The sequence below is a fragment of the Vombatus ursinus genome, unplaced genomic scaffold, assembly GCF_900497805.2.
Source record: "Vombatus ursinus unplaced genomic scaffold, bare-nosed wombat genome assembly UNPS02010788.1, whole genome shotgun sequence".
Taxonomy (NCBI): Eukaryota; Metazoa; Chordata; class Mammalia; order Diprotodontia; family Vombatidae; genus Vombatus; species Vombatus ursinus.
This window is the reverse complement of record NW_020950566.1, coordinates 6,658,585-6,678,222: the sequence shown is the minus strand read 5'-3', so window position 1 is coordinate 6,678,222 and position 19,638 is coordinate 6,658,585. Positions and strand designations below refer to the sequence as shown.

Sequence of the window (19,638 nt, the reverse complement as noted above, 5' to 3'; positions counted from 1 at the left end):
GCACCGGCCGCACTCCCACCTCGGGCGGAAGGGGAGGAGGGGCCCATAGGCGAGGAGGCGGAGCCTGCGGGGCAGGACTGGGCGGGCGGACTGGGACGAGGGGAGGGGGGGAGGAGGAGAAAGGTTGCTCTGACTCCGGCGGCCGCGAGTTTCCGGCGCGCACCCCCGCCTCCCGTGTCCTGTGGTCTCGCCCGCCCCCGCTGCCATGTTGGATTGTGCGGCCCCCACCGCAGCCGCCGCCGCCGCCGTTGCCGTTGCCGTTGCCGTTGCGGTTGCTGCTGCCGCGGAAGAGCCGCAGGAGTTAAGAGTTTAGTGCCGTCGCTAGTCGCGGAGGACGCGGACAGCAAAGCACCGGCAGCTGGGAACCTCTCTTCTCCACCAAGCCCGAAGGGAGGTCTCCCCACCCCCCCGCCCGCGGCCGGCTCCTCCTCATCCCCCTCCCCCAGAAGCCCTGCGAGATGCTGCGGCTCTGACTGCGCTCCTCCCCGCCCCTGTCACTGCGAGGGGGAGACCCAAGCAGCCACCCGGCCGCCCCGCGGCGGAGGAGGAGGACGAGGAAGACACGACTCCGGCCCCGGCCTCGCCGGCCCCCGCCACCATGAGCAACAGCCAGCCGCAGCAGCAGCAGCAGCAGCAGCCGCCGCCGCCGAGGAGGGTCACCAACGTGGGCTCGCTGCTCCTCACCCCGCAAGAGAACGAGGCGCTCTTCAGCTTTCTCGGCAAGAAATGTGTGGTCAGTTTCCCGAAATTCACCGCCCCCTCTGGAGAGAGTGGGAGAGGGGAGGGAAGGGGTCGTTCCCGTAGCGCTGCCTCCGGCTGCTCCCTTCCAGGGCCCAGCCAGGGAGGCTGGGGGTGCAGGGGGCCGAGGCAGTGTCACCTTTCCGGGCCGTGCCCCGCCAGCTCCCCTGCCCCCTCTCCTTTCACCTCTCCTTCAAACTTTACTCTCAGGCCGCTGGGGGCAGGCGGGGGGAGGGGTTCCTTTTCCCCGGGAGTCTCCCCATTCCCAGAAACGGGACTCTGTTTCGTTCTCTCGCTTAATCCCCTTGAGAAGTCTTCAACATCATCCAAAATGGAAAAGACTTGGGGAGACCAAAGCTTATAAATGAATGAAGTGTGCCAGGAAGCACCCCCCCCCACCCCAGTCGCTCTCCCCCGCCCCTTCCAGGCTTTGGGCTCTTCAGGAGAAATGCTTGGGTGCTTTGGGGTTGCAATGCAAGCAGTTCCCTGGGTCCTTCCGTTTCCAATCGAAAGGTCTGGTTAAAGCAGGAAATGCTGTGGCTCCTCCGACCGGGCTTGTTTCTCCTACATTCTCACCCGGGCCTGGTCCCTCCTTCCCTCCCTCCCTACCGGTGCTTGTCTTCCCCTGGAAGGCTGGGGAGGTGGGGGGGGGGGGTTGGTTGGGGAGGCGGGGAATGGATGCTGTTTGCCTCTCCGCCATGCGCAGTGGAAACTCGGTCTCTTACTTTTCAGCTCCGGGGAGGTGGGGGGGGACGGGACGGGAACGGCTGAGCCTGAAGTCTTGGGTTGTGGTGGTGTGGCGGCTAACTCCAACCCCAGATGGCTGTTTGGGAGCGAGGAGTTCTGCTGTGGGAAGGGGGAAATGTGTGTTGTTGACGGAAGCATTCATTACACTGGCTGCTGGCAGTTCTGGGGGTGGGGAGATTTTTGCACAGTGGTGGTGTAGGCCTTGTCAAGCTTAGGCTGCATCTCCCTGCGGGTGGCTTGGGGCAGGGCTGTGGTTGAGTTTCTTGGAGAGTTGGCTTAGTTCCTCCTCTCTCTTACTTGTTACCACCTGCAGAGTTTTATGTGACCCCGGACCAAGCAGTCACAGCATAAGGGAGGAAAATTTAACAGAGAGATGTAATCATGCAGCTACCTTCCTTGGTAACATTAAGTTGTGTTAGACCAGGCTACACCTGTTTGTACAAGAAGTCAGGATTAGAAAATTTAAGGAATGTTATCAGATTAATTGTTAACTCACCAGGAACCGAACCTTTGTATACCGTGCAAGAGTTGCAGCTTATAGGCTGGATCATTTAATTCAACTACAGATACTTGTACTTCAACTTTTAAAAATTAAACTTCTTAATAATGTTTGGCCATGGTTCTGAGGCGCAGCATATATTTTAGCAAATGACATGATTTCAGTTTAGAGATTTTGGAGTTTACACAGGTGAAGTGGTTGGCCACAACGATAGGTTAGGAAGGAGGAGTTTGTGGCTTATGATATTTAAGGGCTTTTTATGACTTTTACCTGTATCCTCCTCTTCTGTTCTTGCAAGTGTGAAATGTTTACTTTATTTAAACTTTAGATTTTTGTCTTAGTAATTGTTAATTTTAAAACTATAAAATAATCACTCAAACAATAAAAATCACATATAAAAATTTTAAGGGAAAGGAGTAAGCATTTTTTTTAGTGTTGACTATATCCCAGATACTTTTTACAAAATGACCCTGCTAAGTAGGTGTTATTATTATCATCCCCGTATTGCAGTTCAGGAAACCCCGGCAAACAAAAGTTAATTGATTTGCCTAGGATCACATAGCTAAGTGGGTATCTGAAACCTGATTTGAATTCATATTTGGCTAAATCTAGGCCTTGCCCTCTATTGTGGAGCTGCGTCCCAGAGCATTACTCTTATAAGGACCTGTATAAGGATCCTAGAATATCCCTGCTGTGTGGAGATGTTTAGAATTTGAAAAAAATGATTCATATCTATATAATGAGTTACCTTATAGTTAAGATACACTTTGAAATTTCATCAAATTATTACACTTGATACATTTTATGAATTGAAGAGGAAGTAATTTTCATATCAGTCACATTTAATGTAGAAAGGAAGGGAAATAGCATTTGTATACAAGTATACTAAGTAATTACTATGAGATTGCCATTACTGTTTACTGTTTGCTGCCTCTTCCAGTTTCAAGGAGTGACTGGTTTGGAAGGACACTGAACAGCTGTAATACAGAAAGGCAGTGTGTTTCATTGGTTGAAGTAGTAAACTGATAGATAATCTGTTAAGTTATTCTTTGTCCAGCCTTTTTGTCATGTCATTCAATATCAGACAAGACAAACTCTTTGCTTTTTACCTTTCCGTAATGACCCTATATTATATTTGTTTGTTTTGGATAGAATTCGTTCAGTTTAAGAAATGTAAGGCATTATAATAGGCACTGGGGATAAAGTGACGAAGAGGAAAATCTTTGCCTTCAAGGAGCTCATATTCTACTATAGGTAAGATGGAGGGTGATAAAATATGAATACAGATGAATAAAGCACAAAGTAATTTGAAGAGCTAGAAAACCTTAATAAATGGGACCATCGAGAAGGAGATAAGCTTTGAAAGATGATGAGGATTCTGAGAGGTGATTCTAGCATGGGAGAATGGCTTGTACATGTGAACAGTCAAAATATGGAATGATGAGTTCTCAGAACAACTAGCTTATATAGCCCAGTTTATCAGGCACAGAGAGTGCTGGAAAGGGACAGTGATGTGAGATAAGTCAATAGCCAGATTTTGGATGTCTTTAAATGTTAGATTAAGGAACTTTTATTTTATCCTTGTCATTGTTGTCCAAGTCATCATCGTCTGGAAGTCATCAAAGGCTTCCAAGCAGAGGAATGAAGAACTTAAAGGTCTTAGTGTTAAATTAAGTGAAATATTTTTGTTTTGGGGAAAATTCTATTTTAGACTCTTTTGCTGAATGATGTATATATGCTGTTTTTTCAGTTCATATAATGATGTAGTGCTCTAACCATAAGCAATGTTAGTATTTAAGCTTGTTGTAAATCCATTTTAGTAGTAGAAGTAACAGATAATGCTCCAGGTTGTTAATGCTATATTGTCTGTGATTGATTTGAGTTAAGTGTATAAGGCTTTGTGGAGGAGGTAAATCTCCATACTATATCTGAAATACGCTTTTAAGTATACTGATGTATTTAGTGTTAATGGAATCAGTAATAGGCTTACTTATTTTAAAAACACTTGTTTTTAAAATAAGTAAGCCTATTTCTGATTAATTTTATTAAACCACAGCTTAAACTTTCTTAAAAGGAAAAAATCAAAAGATGTTCTAAATGAGAATATTTGGCCCCATTTTAGAGTGAATAGTATTGCTTTCGTGTAGTTGAATTTAGTTTTAGTTTTGGTTTTTTTTTCTTCTTTGCTGGGCTTTTTATTTGTTTTTACTGAACCTGTGTTCTTATCGGTACAGGGAACTCCCATTGAGGAAACTCAGTCTGCCAATGCAGATCACCTACTTCATAAGTTATAGTTTTAGAGAGTTGGCTGGAGACATTGAGTTAGAGTGACTGTCTCTAGTTATACAACCATGTGTCAGAAGTAAGACTTGAATCCAAGTCTTCCTGACTCCCATGCTGCTTCCCTCTAAAAACAAATCAAAACAAACAAAAAAATTTGTAGGACAAAAGTAACTAAGTTTTCTAAGTGGAGGTGAATATAAAAAAACATTTACTGAGAGGACAGGGCAAGTCTTGAATTTGGAGCACTGCAACTGCCTATCTCATTTAACAGGCTGGAGTGCTACTTTTTCAAATGTTTGCCTCTGGTTTGTTTCTTTCAATTGACTTAACTCATCTCTTCCAAGAAACCTTCCTTGATTAAGATTAATCAACACTGCTTCTCTTCCTCAGCCTTTGTGTATACTGGACAGTTTATGTTCTTTTTTAACTTATTTATTTTATTGATTTCTTTATTGGACCACCCAGTCAGACAACAGAGGGCAGGTTCTCCTCTATGTTCCAAGATACCTTTAGCTTAATATTTAAGATCATAGAGTTTAGAGGTGGAAAAGACTTTAAAGATAATCCAGTGCAAAATCACTTTTTTGTTAGATAAGACCCAGAGATGTTAACCAATTTACCCAAGATCACACAGGCAGAACAGAAATTCAGTCCAGGTCCTCTGACCAGTTTGCTCTTCCATAACACCACATCATAAGTGCTTAGTAAATGCTTGGTAATAGTGTGAATGAAAATTACTGCTCCTATTCCTGACTTTTAGTCTTTATCCTGTCCAGTCAATCCTTCCTACTTCTTGTAGATTAATCTTCTTTATATACAGATCTCATTATATAATTTCTGTGCTCAAAACCCGATAAGGACCTCCTAGTCCTTTCCCAATAAAGTATATATTCCTTTATTTCAAAAGCCTTCCAACCCAATCTGGTTTGCACCCATCTTTCCATTTACTTCACATTGTTACACGTCTCTGGACTGAGCTACTTAACTGTTCACTGAACATGTCCAGAGCTTTCCTGCCTCTGTGCAGGAGGTGAATGTGTCTAACTAGGGCTAAGAATTTATTGAGGGGAGTTGGCAAGCCTTAATCTTGATTATTGCAACTATCTATCTTTCCTGCTAGGATAAAGTGTTGCTACTTTTTCCCAAGTTCACTTTTGGTTTGATCAGAGTTGCCCCCTTAACCTTCAGAATATCAAGTTCCCATCAGTTGAAGTCTTCTCATTGGATCAAGACTCCGTTCACCTGCCAAATCCTCCTTAAAGTTTCTTGTGTTGCCGCTTTGGACTTGTATACCACTTTACTTTCTGGCTTGGGGTTCTCCTAACATTTTGTTAACTCCCTACTGTATTTCACTGTATATTATTTGTCAATAATCTTATCTTCCTTATTCAATTCGACTCAACAAACATGAGTATTTACCATGTGCTCAGTACTGTGTAGTCTGATTTTATGCTAGAAAGTCGAGATAACAAAGACAAAATGAAACAATCCTTGACTGTGAAGAGCTTACAAGGAAGCTATATTCAGAGACAGAGCAGAAACAGCTGATAGGATCAGGAAAGTCTTTGGGATGGAGGGAGGCTACATTTGGTAGGGAATGAATTCCAGGCATAGGAAGTCTGCTGAATTTAGGGACAATTAGTAGTCTAATTTAGCTGGAATGGAGAGTCCTTGAAGAGGGAACACTGAAATAATTGGAGAAAGGTAGATTTGAGTCAAATTATAGAAGGTTTTAAATGCTAAGCTAAGGATTTTGTGCTTTTATTCTAGAGGTGGTAGGGAGCCACTGAAGATGTTTGGCTAGGGGAATGGCATGGTCAGACCTGTTCCTTAGAGAAATTATTTCAGCGGCTGTGTTGGAGGATATATTGAGATAGGAGGAGAAATTTCTGAAAGGAAAGAGATAATGAAGACCATAATTAGTCTAATGTTTAGATAAATAGTGAGAAGATGGTTCTGAGTGATGCAAGTTACTAGATTTGAAACTTACTCTATTTGAGAGTCGGCTTCCTACCTTATTTACTTTGTGGCTTCACTAGTGTTTAGCACAGTGAATCATAAATATTAGATGCTTAATAAATTCTTGTGTTGGGAGATGGTTGTTAGCACTCATCTCTGCTTGTTAAAGTTGCTGAAACTTAACACTGTTCAGATTCAGACCACTATTTGGGCTTCACTATTTAAGTAACAAATATAACTTGATTGTACTGATCATGAAACAGTGAAGGTAACAGCAATAGCAGCTATGAGAGACTAGGACACAATGAGAGCTGACCCTAGGTTTCTTTTGGTAGTCAGTTCAGATTTTTTTGTTGCTCATGCAGACTTAAAGTCTTGAATTTTGTACCTAACATAAAATCTTCCTTATCCTGAACTTTGGTAAATTAATCGTGATATTTTTGATGAGTGGAATTAGTTCCTCAGCTAGGATAGGGAGGTACAGATAGCTTGTTAATATTTGAAGGAGAGGAAAGCTAGAAGGCCTGTCTGTTTTATTTCAGGTGGCTGCAGTGCTCTGCCACAGTAGGGGAAGTTCATTGTTGTGGTGCTGTTGTGATCTTTGGCATATATGCTCGCAATTCATAGGATCATAGATTTAGCTCTTTGGAAGGACTACTGACATCATGAAGTGTGATACTCTGATTTTAAAGATGAGGAAACAAGTTAAGTAACTTGCTCAAGTAGCAGAGACAAGATTGAACCCAGGTCCTCCAACTACACCTCTAGGGCACAGAAACCACACTTTCTCCAAGTTTAACCTTAGCCCACTCTTGCCAAACCATCAACTCCAAAAAAAAAAAAAAAGCCCAAAGGAAGAGTATAAAAGGCTTAAATGATACAAGGGAGAACAATTAGCACCCAAATAAGGGAAGATTATTAAACAACTTGAGGTAGTAATATAGCACTGGACTGGATATCAGAAAATTCTGGTCCCAGCACTGTCACTAACTCACACTGCAAACCTTGGGTAAATCACTTAATTTCTTTTAAACTCAGTTTTCTCATTAGTAAAAGGGAGAGGTTATACTAGATGATCTTTCTATTATGTCCCAGTTCTAACAGTCTATGTTTCAGTGTATTATCATGATAATTAGAAAATATTTATTCAGCAAGCATTGTCATGCAGTAAGTTCTTGTTATGTGTTAGATACTCTATTAAGCTCCAGAAATATAAAAAAAAATAAAACAATTCTTCCCCTCATGGAACTTATATTCTATTGGATAAAAGCAGTATATACATAGAAAATTAAATACAAAATATATGCAAAATAACTTTTAGGGGAGCACAACTAGAAGCTAAAGAGGATGGGTTAGTGTAGGCTTCCTATAGAAGTTAGTACTTGAGATGGACTTTGAGGGGAGATAGGTTTTCTCTGAAGGGAGGGTGAGAAGAGAATGTATCCCAGGCAAAGACTTAGAGAATGGAGTGTGAATGTATTGTATATGGGACAGCAGGCAGGTCAGTTAGACTAGAACTGGTTGGATATCTATTGGGAGAATGGGGGCAGGGGTGGGGTGGAGGGGCAAGAAATGAGTAAATTATGGTATTGAATGTAAGGGAATGCTGTTGTGCTGTAAGAAGTGATTGAGGGGACAGTTTCAGGGTTTACGAGGAGAAGGGCTACCTATTCCTCAATCTAGATCAGAAAGCAGGGGGATACTGTTGAGGTGATTTGTAATATAGAGTTGAGGAGAAAAGGGAATTATCTCATAGGTGGCCTAAATTTTTACAGTGAAGTGTTTGGTGAGGTTACCTAATGAGAGAAGAGAAGACAGATTGGAGAGGACGCCTAGGGAAGTGGGGTAATTAGATGTTTATTTACAAGAGCTATGAATATTATTAGTTTATTTTCTGAAATCTTGTTTTTATTTTAAATTGTTATTGTTTTGCTAGGTGCTAGATATTGCATGGCTTTGCTGATTTTTCAGCTTTTTAAAATAGATGTTTATTGATATCTTTTGTTTTTATATCACCTGCAGTTCCCCCCAATTCTGTCCCAAAGAGCCTTACTAAAAAAAATTTTAACAAGAGGAAAAAAAAAATTGCAAAACTGGTAAACACATTGAAAAAAATCTTATGTTATATGCATTGTGTTTTCCATCCATGAACTCTACCTACCTCTGATAAGTAGTAGGAAAGATGTTTCTTCTCTTAACCTTTTTTGGGGCCAGACTTTTTCTTTATAATTTTGTGGTTCCTTTTTTTAAATTTACGTTGTTACAATTGTTGTGTGTGTTGTTTTCCTGGCTCAGTTTATTTCATTCTGCGTCCGTTAACACAAATCTTTATATGCTTCTTTGTACTCATCATGTTTGTTTCTTACTACACAGTATTAATATTCCATTACATTCATGTGACATAATTTGTTTAGCTGTTTCCCAATCATTGGGCACCTCTTTTGTTTCCAGATCTTTGCTACCACAAAAAAGGTGCTGTTATAAAAATTTTGGTATATGTGGTGGTTTTTTTGCCACTGGCCTCCTTGGGATATATTGGGTAGCAGTGAAATCTGTTTCAAAAGGTATGGACATTTTAGTCAGTTCTATTTGCGTTACTTCAGACTGTTTTTCAGGATGGTGGTTCTAACTCACAGTTCCCCATCAACAATGCATTAATGTTCTTGTCCTTCCCCAACTCCTCCAACAGTGACTATTCCCTTCTTTGTCCTCTTGGCCAATTTGCTAGGTATGAGGTGAAACTTTGAGGTTTTCTTTTTACTTTTCTTTAATTAATAGGGATGGGAGCCTTCTTCATATGATTGTTAGTATTTTGTGATTCTTCTTTTGAGAACTGTTTGTTCTTTCCTTTGACCACATTTATTGGGGAATCCCTTTTGGCCTTATACATTTCTGTTAGTTATCTATTTATCTATTTTGTTATTCTGAACCTGACAGACACTGACCAACATAATATATGATATTTATATATCATATAAAGCTCTTACAAGAGACATTTGATAGAAATATTTTTCACAACTGTTTCCCTTTATCTTCTAAATGCATTAATTTTATTTGTGCAAAAACTTTTCAGTTTCATATAATCAAGTGATCTATTCCATCTTTTGGAGGGTTAAGAATTAACCTACTACTCTTAGCAGTGTGAGTTATATGATGTTGGAAGATATTGGTTTAAAAGCCTATATTCTGCCAGACTGCTTTCCATTTCTCCAGGTGTTGGTGTTTAAAATAAGAAAACATTTTTATTTAAAAGAATGCTTATTTCTTATTTTAAATCTTAGACTGCTTAATTTTAGTGACCAGAATTTTATTTTGAGAACCAAATAGAAATTAAGATTAATACTGAAGCTAAAAGCTTTCATTAATATCATTTTAATTCATTATCTAAGTTGACTTGGATAATTTGATGTTAAATAAGATATTAACTATTTGCTGAAACCAAATAGTTTTCAAGAGGCACAAAGGAACTTTTCAGAAAATTGGTCTAACGTTTATCAGTGCCTTCTGTGTACCAAGTATTATTACTAAGTGCTGGGATTACAAGAACAAAAATGAAACAATTCTTTGCCTAAAGGAGCTTACTTTAGGGAGTAAAGAAAGCAAAACAGTATTTACATATATAGATTTATACAGCATATATACAAAATATAGTTTTGGTTGGGAGGATACTAGTAATGGGGGAGATCATGAGAAGTTTCATATAGAGAGGGTAGTGCTTGAGCTAAGTTTCTCCAAAGATGCATGCAATTCTTAGAGGTAGAAGTGAGGATGGAATGTATTCTAGGTATAAGGGACAGTTATGGCAAAAGCATTTAGAGAGGAAAATGGAGTGTCTTTTGAGGAACAACAAGAAGGCTCCTTTGGAAGGACTGTGGGAGTATTTTATAATGAAGGTGAAAAGATAGGTTTTTCTTTTTTCTTTTTCCAGTTTGTGGTGAGTGGTAGTGGGGAGTGGGGCTAAGGAAAGGATAGCCAAAAAAAAAAATTTAGCAAAAGAGAAGAGGATCATTAAAGTTTTTGAATTTTTTTTTTTTAATGCATAGAGGAGACCAGAAAGCAGGCTAGCATCTATGAGCAGTATACCTTTTAAAGTTATAGGTTGACTTTTATATTTAAAAAGAAGAGCGAGCTGTACATAACATTCACAATTTCATGTACAGTCCTCTCTGTTTATGTATTAGAAATGTCCATTTTATTTGATGTTTAAGTTGAGGTTTTGTTTTGTTTTTCTTTAAGGAAAATATAATGGGTCCTGTTATCGGCTAAGTAACATGCAAATTACCATCAATCTCGTAGGATGGTGTGAGAGATTTTAATGTAAAAGGTATATACATTTTTAAAAGTTAATATTTACTCTAAATATAGATTGAATACTTGTGAACTATGTCAGATTTTCAATTCTGGAGTGAATGGAATTGAATGTCCCCCACTTAGGAAACAGGTTTAATAAGGACAGCCAAGTTTCCTCATGTTGACTGCTCAAAATTGCACTGTGGTTAAGTTCTGACTGAAGAATAACAGCTCTGCTGTTTGGTACTGGATAACCCTAGCTGGGTGCATTAGTTTTCCTAGTTACTATGTCAGATTTTTTAGTTGTTATTATGATAATCTTATGAAAGAAAGGTGTCATACAACTAGAAGTCAAGGTTAATTGTATTCTGGTGTATTTCAATCCATATCCTAATACTATACTTTTTCTGAGGTGTTTTTAATAAAAGTCATTGTACCAGTATCTTTTCCAGTTCTATTCCAGTGAGAAAAGACCTTTTTCTCTACAAATAGAGCTGTGTCATTATAAATTGTAATTCTATCTAGGAATCATAGCTATCTCTTTGCAGCGGGCAGTGTGGTTTCATGAAAATAACAGAGGCCTTGGAATCAAAGCCTGAATTCCAATCTTGATCCTGCTGAACTTCTGGTTGTGGGGCCTAGACAAGTCATTTTCCTTCTCTGAGCCTCAGTGTTACCGGCTTTAAAATAGGGATAACAACACTTATACTGCTGCTACTAGAGTCAAATGAGAAAATAGATGTAAAAGTACTTATAAATATTAAAGAGGACATAATGTAAGCTGTTATTAGCATTAATGAATGCTCAGCTTATTAATAAATTCTGTTTTGCTAAGAAGATTCCCAGAGGGAAAACTAATTTTTACTTCTTTGCTCACTAATGGAATGGATCCTAGATATATAAGTGATATTTTTGCAGATGTCAAGCTCAGCACTTCCATTTTTTAAACATAAATGGTTTTATAAGTCAGAAGTCTTTTAGTGCATAAAAAAAACATATCGTATCATATAGTTTGTCATCTCCCCATCTATCTTTCCTTTTGCAATAGCTTTCTAGTATCCTTAGCCACAATAGGATGATAGGATAACAGATAATTATACAATTGTAGTATTAGTATAGTAGAGTGAAATTGAGTAAGATAGAATGAATTTCTTTCTTATATTATACTCATAGAAAAATAGATGGAGAAGCAACATGACCCCATGAAGGCCAGAAATGAGAGGTGAGAACCCCTTCTCGAAAGGATTTCAACTAAAGCCACATTGGTAACTTTACAACTATTCAGTGTAATGTAACAGATCACTCGCTACTAGCTTAGTTTGTTATATCTGAGCATTTTAGGCTCCTTGATTTCATTGACAAAATTTTTTTTAATGTTTTGTTATTCTGAACCTGACAGACACCAATCAACATGAATGAACATTTTCTACATGCAACGAACAGAAAAAGAAAATATGTGAAACCAGGAATTTCATTACATGCTTCATCATTAGCTTTATGATGTCATGATTGGTCATTTCATTGATTCAGAGTTTATAAGTCTTTTTAAATTGTTTTTCTTTACAGTGTTGTAATCGTTATGTAAATTGTCCTAGTTTTGCTCACTTTACTCTTTGCCAGTTCTTATAAGTATTCCTAGTTTTCTCAGAATCTATCATTTTCATGTTATTTCTTATGAAAGAGTAATGTTCCATTGTATTCATATACCATAATTTGTTCATCTATTCACCAAGTGATGAAGACTCAATTTGTTTCCAGTTTTTTACTACAGTAAAAAGTGCTGCTGGAATGATTTTTTGCATATGAACCCTTTCTCTTTTGATCTCTTTGGAGAATATGCCTACTATTGCTGGGTTAAAGAATTTACATGTTTAGTGACTTTTTTTTTAAACAAACTTGCAAACAGCTTTCTAGAATTGTTATCAGTAAAAAGTGCATTATTTTGCCCGTCTGCCCACAGCCCCTTCAGCAATTACTGTTTTCCTTTTTCGTCATCTTTACCAATTTGATGGGTGAGACATGGAACCCCAGAATTGTTTTAACTTAATTATTATCAGTTTCCTATATATGGTAGGTGCTTAATAAATATTGATTGATTGAAGGTGGTCGTGAGAATCAAATCTTGTAAAATGCTATATAAATGCTAGCTGCTATTATTGTTATTAAAGCATAATGTTTTCCTTTTTATTTCACTTAATAATGTCTGTTTTTATTTTATCCTGATCTGAGATCACAATTGCTACTCCTGATTTTTTCACATCCTCCTGAAGCATAATAAATTCTCTATATGAATCTGTTTGAAGTATTTTTCTTATACACTATACCATGTTGGATTCTACTTTCTAATACATTCAGCTATCCTCTTGTGCCATTCACTGCTATAATTGTTTATTTGTTGTGAATTTTCCTCCACCGTAGTCTCTTACACTTTTTCCTCTCTTTGCTCCTGAAATCCCTTTATGAAGAAGACAGTAGTGAAAGAGGAGTATAAGCAGCAAATTATTTGTAAGTGAAACAAACTACTTCCATTCCAGAGCCTTTCCTCTTTCCCTTTCCCGTACTCCTTCTTTGTCCTTTATACCTTCTTTCCTTTTAATTCTTCCTTTACAGTACATCCTCTGAAGCTGAAGTTTGTTTTACTTGTGATTGTTCTCGCCCCAACATTACCTTCCCCTACCTCCTACCCTCTACCCCTTGTCCTTTCCCTACCTCGGAGCAGGTGAATGATGCAGTAGATAGAGCAGTAGGCCTGGAGTCAGAAATACCTGAGTTTAGACAATTAATAATAACTGTATGACCTTGGGCAAGTTACTTAACCTCTGTTTCTCTCAGTTTCCTCATTTGTAAAATGGGGATAATAATAGCATCTACCTCCCAGGCTTGTTGTGAGGATCACATGAGATAACAATTAGAAAGGGCCAGGCTCTGCTCCTTCTCATATGGGGTGGTCACGTTCTGTTTGGTTCTGACTTTGATTTCCAGTGCCCATGCTTCTTACTTCTGGCTTCTACCTTCTTTAACTTGTCTACAGTCAGGATACTGGCTCTGGTCAGAGCCCTGAGACCAACCTTGCCTTCTTCCCCCTACCCCCGAGGTCTGGTAATGTAGTGAGCTTCAGGGACCTGTTTCATTTGGGTACTGGTACAGGCTTTTCAGTTTATTTATGGAATGTCTCTTCTAGCTCTTGCAGTTTCTGGCTTTCTTCTTGTGTAGTCCTGGACTTAATGAAGAAGCTTACTGATTTTTGTCTTTGAATTTCTTCATTTTCATTTTGTTTGGTTATTTTTTTAGATCATTGCTAGAATACATATGGGAGAACTAAGCTCCTTTATGATTTTTCTTGCTGTCATCTTCCCTGGAAGTCCATTCCTTGATTTTTATTATGGAATTTACACATGTTGGGGTTATGTTCCTTTGGGGGATGAGGAGAAATAGTCATTTGCATTCTGCTGGTCAGGTTTTAGTAGTCTGTGTAGTCCCCTTGGCTCCTGATCTCCACCAATCACCTTGTCCACAGACAAAAAGTCCTTGGTGTATGAGAATAGGAGAAGCACACTGTCACTACCCCATCGATATCTCAGGGTGTTTCCCACTTCTCCTTTTGACTTTAGTACATTCTTCCCAGGGCTGGACAAAAAAGTCTCTTGATCTTTTGCCAGTGAAGCATTGCTTATTTTTAACTTGGAATAGATTTACTATAGAAACCTCTTTCCAAAGGAATTGTGAATCTGAAAATAGGCAGAGTAGGGAGACAGGAAATAAGAAAGGTAGAGAAGAACAACTTGAAATGTTAGAAAGAATAGTATAAGAAGGGAGAGAGATTCAACTGAATTATTGAAGGACAAATATTTGGGAGTTAATTTTTTCTAGATTTGGTCAAAAGCTAAACATTTAAAGAAGTTTTGGAAAAGTGTGGAAAATACATTTTTCAAATATGTTAAATATTGTGATACATAATACCAATACCATAACATATTTCTTAAGCAAAAATTTTTCTTTGTAATGTTTCAGTGTTTTAGCACATTAATGATCTCCTTTATATTGGTGTTCATTTCAACAATACATTTTGAAATCAATCCATGACTTTATTTTATGTAGAGCTTGTCTTTGTCCTAAAATTTTTTCATAGAATATCCACTCAACATGCTGGGAGCCTTCTTATATGTCTCAGTATTGATTTAGTATTTTTTCTGTGTTAATAGTTAGGTTCAACTCTTTTGAATGATTATGGTTTTCATTCAAGATGCTTGCAGTCTAGGGCTTGATATAGTCTGCATAAAGTCATCCATAAATAGAAGCATTTGAAGGCTCTCAATATCTCAAGGACGGCTTGGTGGCACAATAGATAGACTGCTAGGCCTAGAATCAGAAAGACTCGTCTTCCTGAGTTCAGTGGCCTTAGATATTTATTAGCTGGGTGACCCTAGGCAAGTCACTTAACCTGATTGCCTCAGGTTCCTCATCTATAAAATGAGCTGAAGAAGGAAATGGCAAATCACTCCAGTATCTTTGCCAAGTAAACCTCAAATGGGATCATGAAGAGTCGGAAATGACTGAAATGACTGAACAGTAGTATCTCAAGAGAGATGATAATCTTACTTTTTACTCTGTCAATAATACCCATATCTGTGTGTTCAGTTCTGGGTACTGCCTTTTGGAAAAGCTGAAAAGCATATTTAGGAGGGGTAGCAAAATATAATGGAAGGTATCAAATATGAAGGCTGGAAGAAATTAAGTCTTTTTTGAAAACATAATTGAGGGAGGGGCAGATAATGATAACAGCTTTCAATTATTTTCAATCCTGTCAAGTAGGAGAAAAAAATAGTCTTATTCTGATTATCTCTGAAGGGCAGAACTAGGAACACTGGTTGAAAGTTACTGAGATAGAAAAATTTAGGCTTGATATATGGAAAACATCTCCTAACAATTAAAATATCCAAAAGGAAATTAATTTGTTCTAGGAAGTAGTGGGTTCCCCATCATTGAGGTCTTCCATTGAAGGCTGAATGATCACTTATTTGTAGTCCTGTAGAAGGACTTTTCAGTCAGGCACGGGTTCTGCTAGGTGGTCTATGAAGTCCTTTTAAAATCTGAGATTTCCGATTTGTAGGGAATTTGCTTTTCATTTGGACTTTGCACCGGTTGTCCTTCTTGACAATGTCAAACAGTCTTGGTAAGTGTACCTGTTTTAAACCTAGAGAGGGTTATCAAAGTTATCTTTGTACATTTGTCAGGTAGTCTTGTATGACCTTAAATGTGTGTTAAAGATACTTCATTGAAGCAGAGTCTTTAAAGCTTCATTTTACTCTACAAAGATCAAATGCTTTTTTATGGTTACCAAATAATAAGCACAGTGAGGTCTTGTGTTCTCTGCACCCTTCCGTCAGTTGTGTGGCTGCAAAGACCTGGTGTGATATATCTTTCTCTTTTTTTCATTTTTATCAAGAATACCCTCAATACTCATGTAAATTAATCACCTAAAGATGCAGTAGAGATGAAAAAGTAGGCATATAGGTTGGGATATTTTCTCGATTTCATTTTTTTGAGACAATGATAAAGGTCATTATTTTTCCCAGTAATTCAGGGTCTTCCTTTTTTCCAGATATTCTTTGGCCTTGAAATTTTCTTCCCTCCAGTACAAGACACCTTCTGTATATATTTGGTCTATTCTACTGATTTCTTTAGTACTGTTTGTATTTTCTCATGTAGCAGTTGTGGAACTGTTTTGTTAAGAGTCCAAATGCACATTTCCATTGTCATTGATAGAGAAGAGTTTTTTGGCAAAAATAATTATAAGAGCTCATATTTATATAGAGAGCTTTAAAATTTGTAAAGCACTTTACATATCTTATTTCACATGAGCCTCACTATAACCTTATGAGGTAGATACTCCATTTTATCTCTATTTTACAATATGAGAAGGTCAGAGAAGTTAAATGACTTGCCTAGTTAGATAGTATGTGTCTGAGGTAGAATTCGAGCCCAGATCTTCCAAACTTCCAGTCTTGCCTTCTTTCTATTGTACCACATAGCTTCTATAAAAAATTTTCATAAATCTTTTATGTTTGTGTATTTGTCATATTTCTTCTATGCTGCTTAGGTGCTTTCAAGGTTATCTGGCATGATTTGTCTCTCCCCAAATCTTCTCTGAACTCATTTTCCTTCTAGCATTCAGGTGTATAAATACATTTATAATTATAATTCATATTTACTTTACAATTTCCAGTACTTTTCCTCATAACAAATCTCTGAAGTATACTATATGTATATTATTCCTAGTTTACATATGTAGAACAGAGACCTAAAGACACTAAAAAGATTGTTATATACCTAGTGATGAAAATAAGAAGCACTCCAACTCTTCTAACTCCAAGTCTATATGCTTAACACTATAACATGCTTCCTGATAAAGGCTCAGTATTGGAGGAGGAAAACACCTAGACAAGTTCAACAGATCCTGGGTGCCCTGTTGCTATGGTACATAGAAATTTCACTGGATAAGATTATGTGGAAAATACTAGATATACTTTGTTCTTCCTGCTGTGATGTGATAATGTTTCACTTTTAAAGTAACTTAACCATCTGGTGCTATAGACTTTCTTTTTGCCACTAGGTACTGAAAGCAATAGGGACCTATTAGAAAATTCCTAAATTTTGGAATGGCTTCTATACTCAAAATTATTTTGTTGAGCACTGGCCTAGGACATGTTTGAATTGATCAAAAATATGGATATGAAGCTAGTTTGTAGGGAGGAAGGAAGCTTACTTTAGGCTTTTAACTTTTAGTTTTTAAAACAGTTCAAACATTTGTTAAAGACACATAATGTGTATAGGCCACTTCTGAGCACCGGGAATACAAAAAGACATAAGAACCAGTGCCTTGGTGGAGAAACAATAAATATGCATAACAACATACAAATACATAACAACAATACATAACAAAATGAATAATGATGTATGGTAACGTGGTAGATGCTGAGTGAATAATACAAAAATTGTTAAAGACCTCAGGAGAGAACTATAGCAAGGGAAGGGTTTACATAGGACATGAGACGTGAAGGAAGGATGTAAGCAGGAGAGGAGAAGCATGACCATACCATGATAACGGTATGACCAAAGGTTAAGAAGTAAGATTGTTTCTGGTGCCTCTGGAGAAAAATGAATAGACCAGTTTGGCTAGAGTAGTGTGTTTATGAGAATCTTCTTGAAGTTTAAACTTCTGTCTTGTAAGAAATAAGAAGGCCTCGTAGTGGTGCATGCCTATAATTACTGCCGCTGTGGGCTGGTGCCTGCCTTGATCTAATCAGATGTCAACCCTAAGTCTCACACCAGCAGTGGTAAGCCTCCTGGGAGCAGGGACAAACTCACCCAGCTCAGAAACAGAGAAAGTCAAAGCACTTGTGCCAAAAAGAAGAAAAGGAAGGAAATAAAGAGCCAGTGTATTGTGGTTGAGTGACCAGAAATGAAAGGATGGACAAAAGAGATTTTACGAAGGAAAAAACCAGCAGTTCTTGGTGTTGGATATAGGAGGAGAAGTTGTCATGAATAGAGGAATGCTATGGACTCTTTCCCCTGTGCCTTGGTGCCTCCTTGAGAGAAAAAATTGGTAACAGTACAGGTAGCGTTGGGGCAGCTAGGTGGTGCAGTGGATAGAGAACTAAGCCTGAAGTGAAGAGGACCTGAATTCAAATGTGTCCTCAGACACTCATTAGCTGTGTGACCCTGGGCAAGTCACTTAACCCTCTTTGCCTCAGTTTCTCATCTGTAAAATGAGCTGGAGAAGGAAATGGCAAAACACTCCAGTATCTTTATCAAGAAAACCCCAAATGGGGTCATGAAGAGACACAAGTGAAATGAAGAACAACAACAACAACATAGAACATGAACGACAAAAAAAATATTTATTGGTTATTTACTATGTGCAAAGCAAAACAGTACTCACTGTCAAGAAGCTTACAGTCTAAGGAAGGAGACAACACATGGAAGGTTTTAACTCCAAGTCAAATAGAAAAGTCCCATGGTCTTTAAGGTTCAGTGGCAAAGCAGATGGTAATGCTGCTTCTTTAGTGTCATTTCTGCTGATAAAATCCTATCAGTTTCTGATGTTGAACCGTTTGATAATTGTGGAGTACTGTGGTGGCAAGAACTTCCTTTTTCTGGATTTAGTACTTGCAGGAAGTATTGCTAGGTTGACCTTCCTGAAGCAGCAAGGGATTTTGGGGGAGAGCCAGAGGCAACCTGTACCAGGTAAGCCAAACAAGCACCGCATTGATGGGTGGCCTCTCCCCTCAGACTCAGATAGAAACAGCTCAGGATCCAGAACCCAAGATCCTTGGGAGTATCAGCACTTCCAGCCCAGTGTCTTCAGCCATCATCCTTCGAAGCTAGCAGGTGCAGCCTGGCAACAACTCTCCTGCAGGTGTTGATTGGATATGTGGGACAAATGACACTGAGAGAACTACATTCTAAATGTGTTCTGTATTCAAATCGCAATCTCCCTTTCTTCCACTTCCATTCCTCTGTTTAGAGTCGACATCTTGCACAGTGTAACAGAAATGGTAAACACTTTTGGTAAGCATATGTTCTATACTCAACCCCATACGTTTAGCGGAAGACTTTGTTTTGCATTTGCTAAGAAGACAGAAAAAAAGTCCATCTCAATCTCCCACATCCATCTTCTTCATCATCCGAAATTATTTCTTGGTATAATAAACACAAGAGTCCTGGGAATGCAGCAGCACCCTATCGTACCGCACTTCCCCTGTACCGCTGGTCCAGCTAGGTTGGCTTTCCTGATGTGTGGGTGGCAGTGATTTAGCAGTTAGGGATAGCTTGCCTTTTCTCCACAGGACCTGTTTCTCCAGGCGTTGAGATGTTGACTGTAAGGTCTGGTCTGTTGCCAAATTTTGATGTCTTTTTTTTAACAGTCTCTCTCTTATAAGGCATAGGACTCCTTTTCTTCACTTATGTAGCCACTACCTTAGTTCAGGCGATAGCCTTACCATTGTCTCATGTCTTCCAATTCATCTTCTTACGTATCTGCCAAAGCAATTTTCCTGTAGATGTGACTATATCACCTCTCCAACTCAGTAAACTCTACTGGCTCCCTGTTACTTCCAGAA

General features: G+C 38.7%; 1 protein-coding gene across 1 annotated transcript in view; it reads left to right on the top strand.

Annotated features, from left to right (window-relative positions):
- Nucleotides 1–587: 587 nt before the first annotated feature.
- Nucleotides 588–19,638, top strand: part of WASL (Wiskott-Aldrich syndrome like) — a 109,054-nt gene continuing 90,003 nt past the window's right edge. The window contains exon 1 of the mRNA XM_027855148.1: nt 588–733. Coding sequence (XP_027710949.1) covers nt 599–733 — 135 coding nt within the window. The 5' untranslated portion in view covers nt 588–598. The remainder of the gene's footprint in view (nt 734–19,638) is intronic.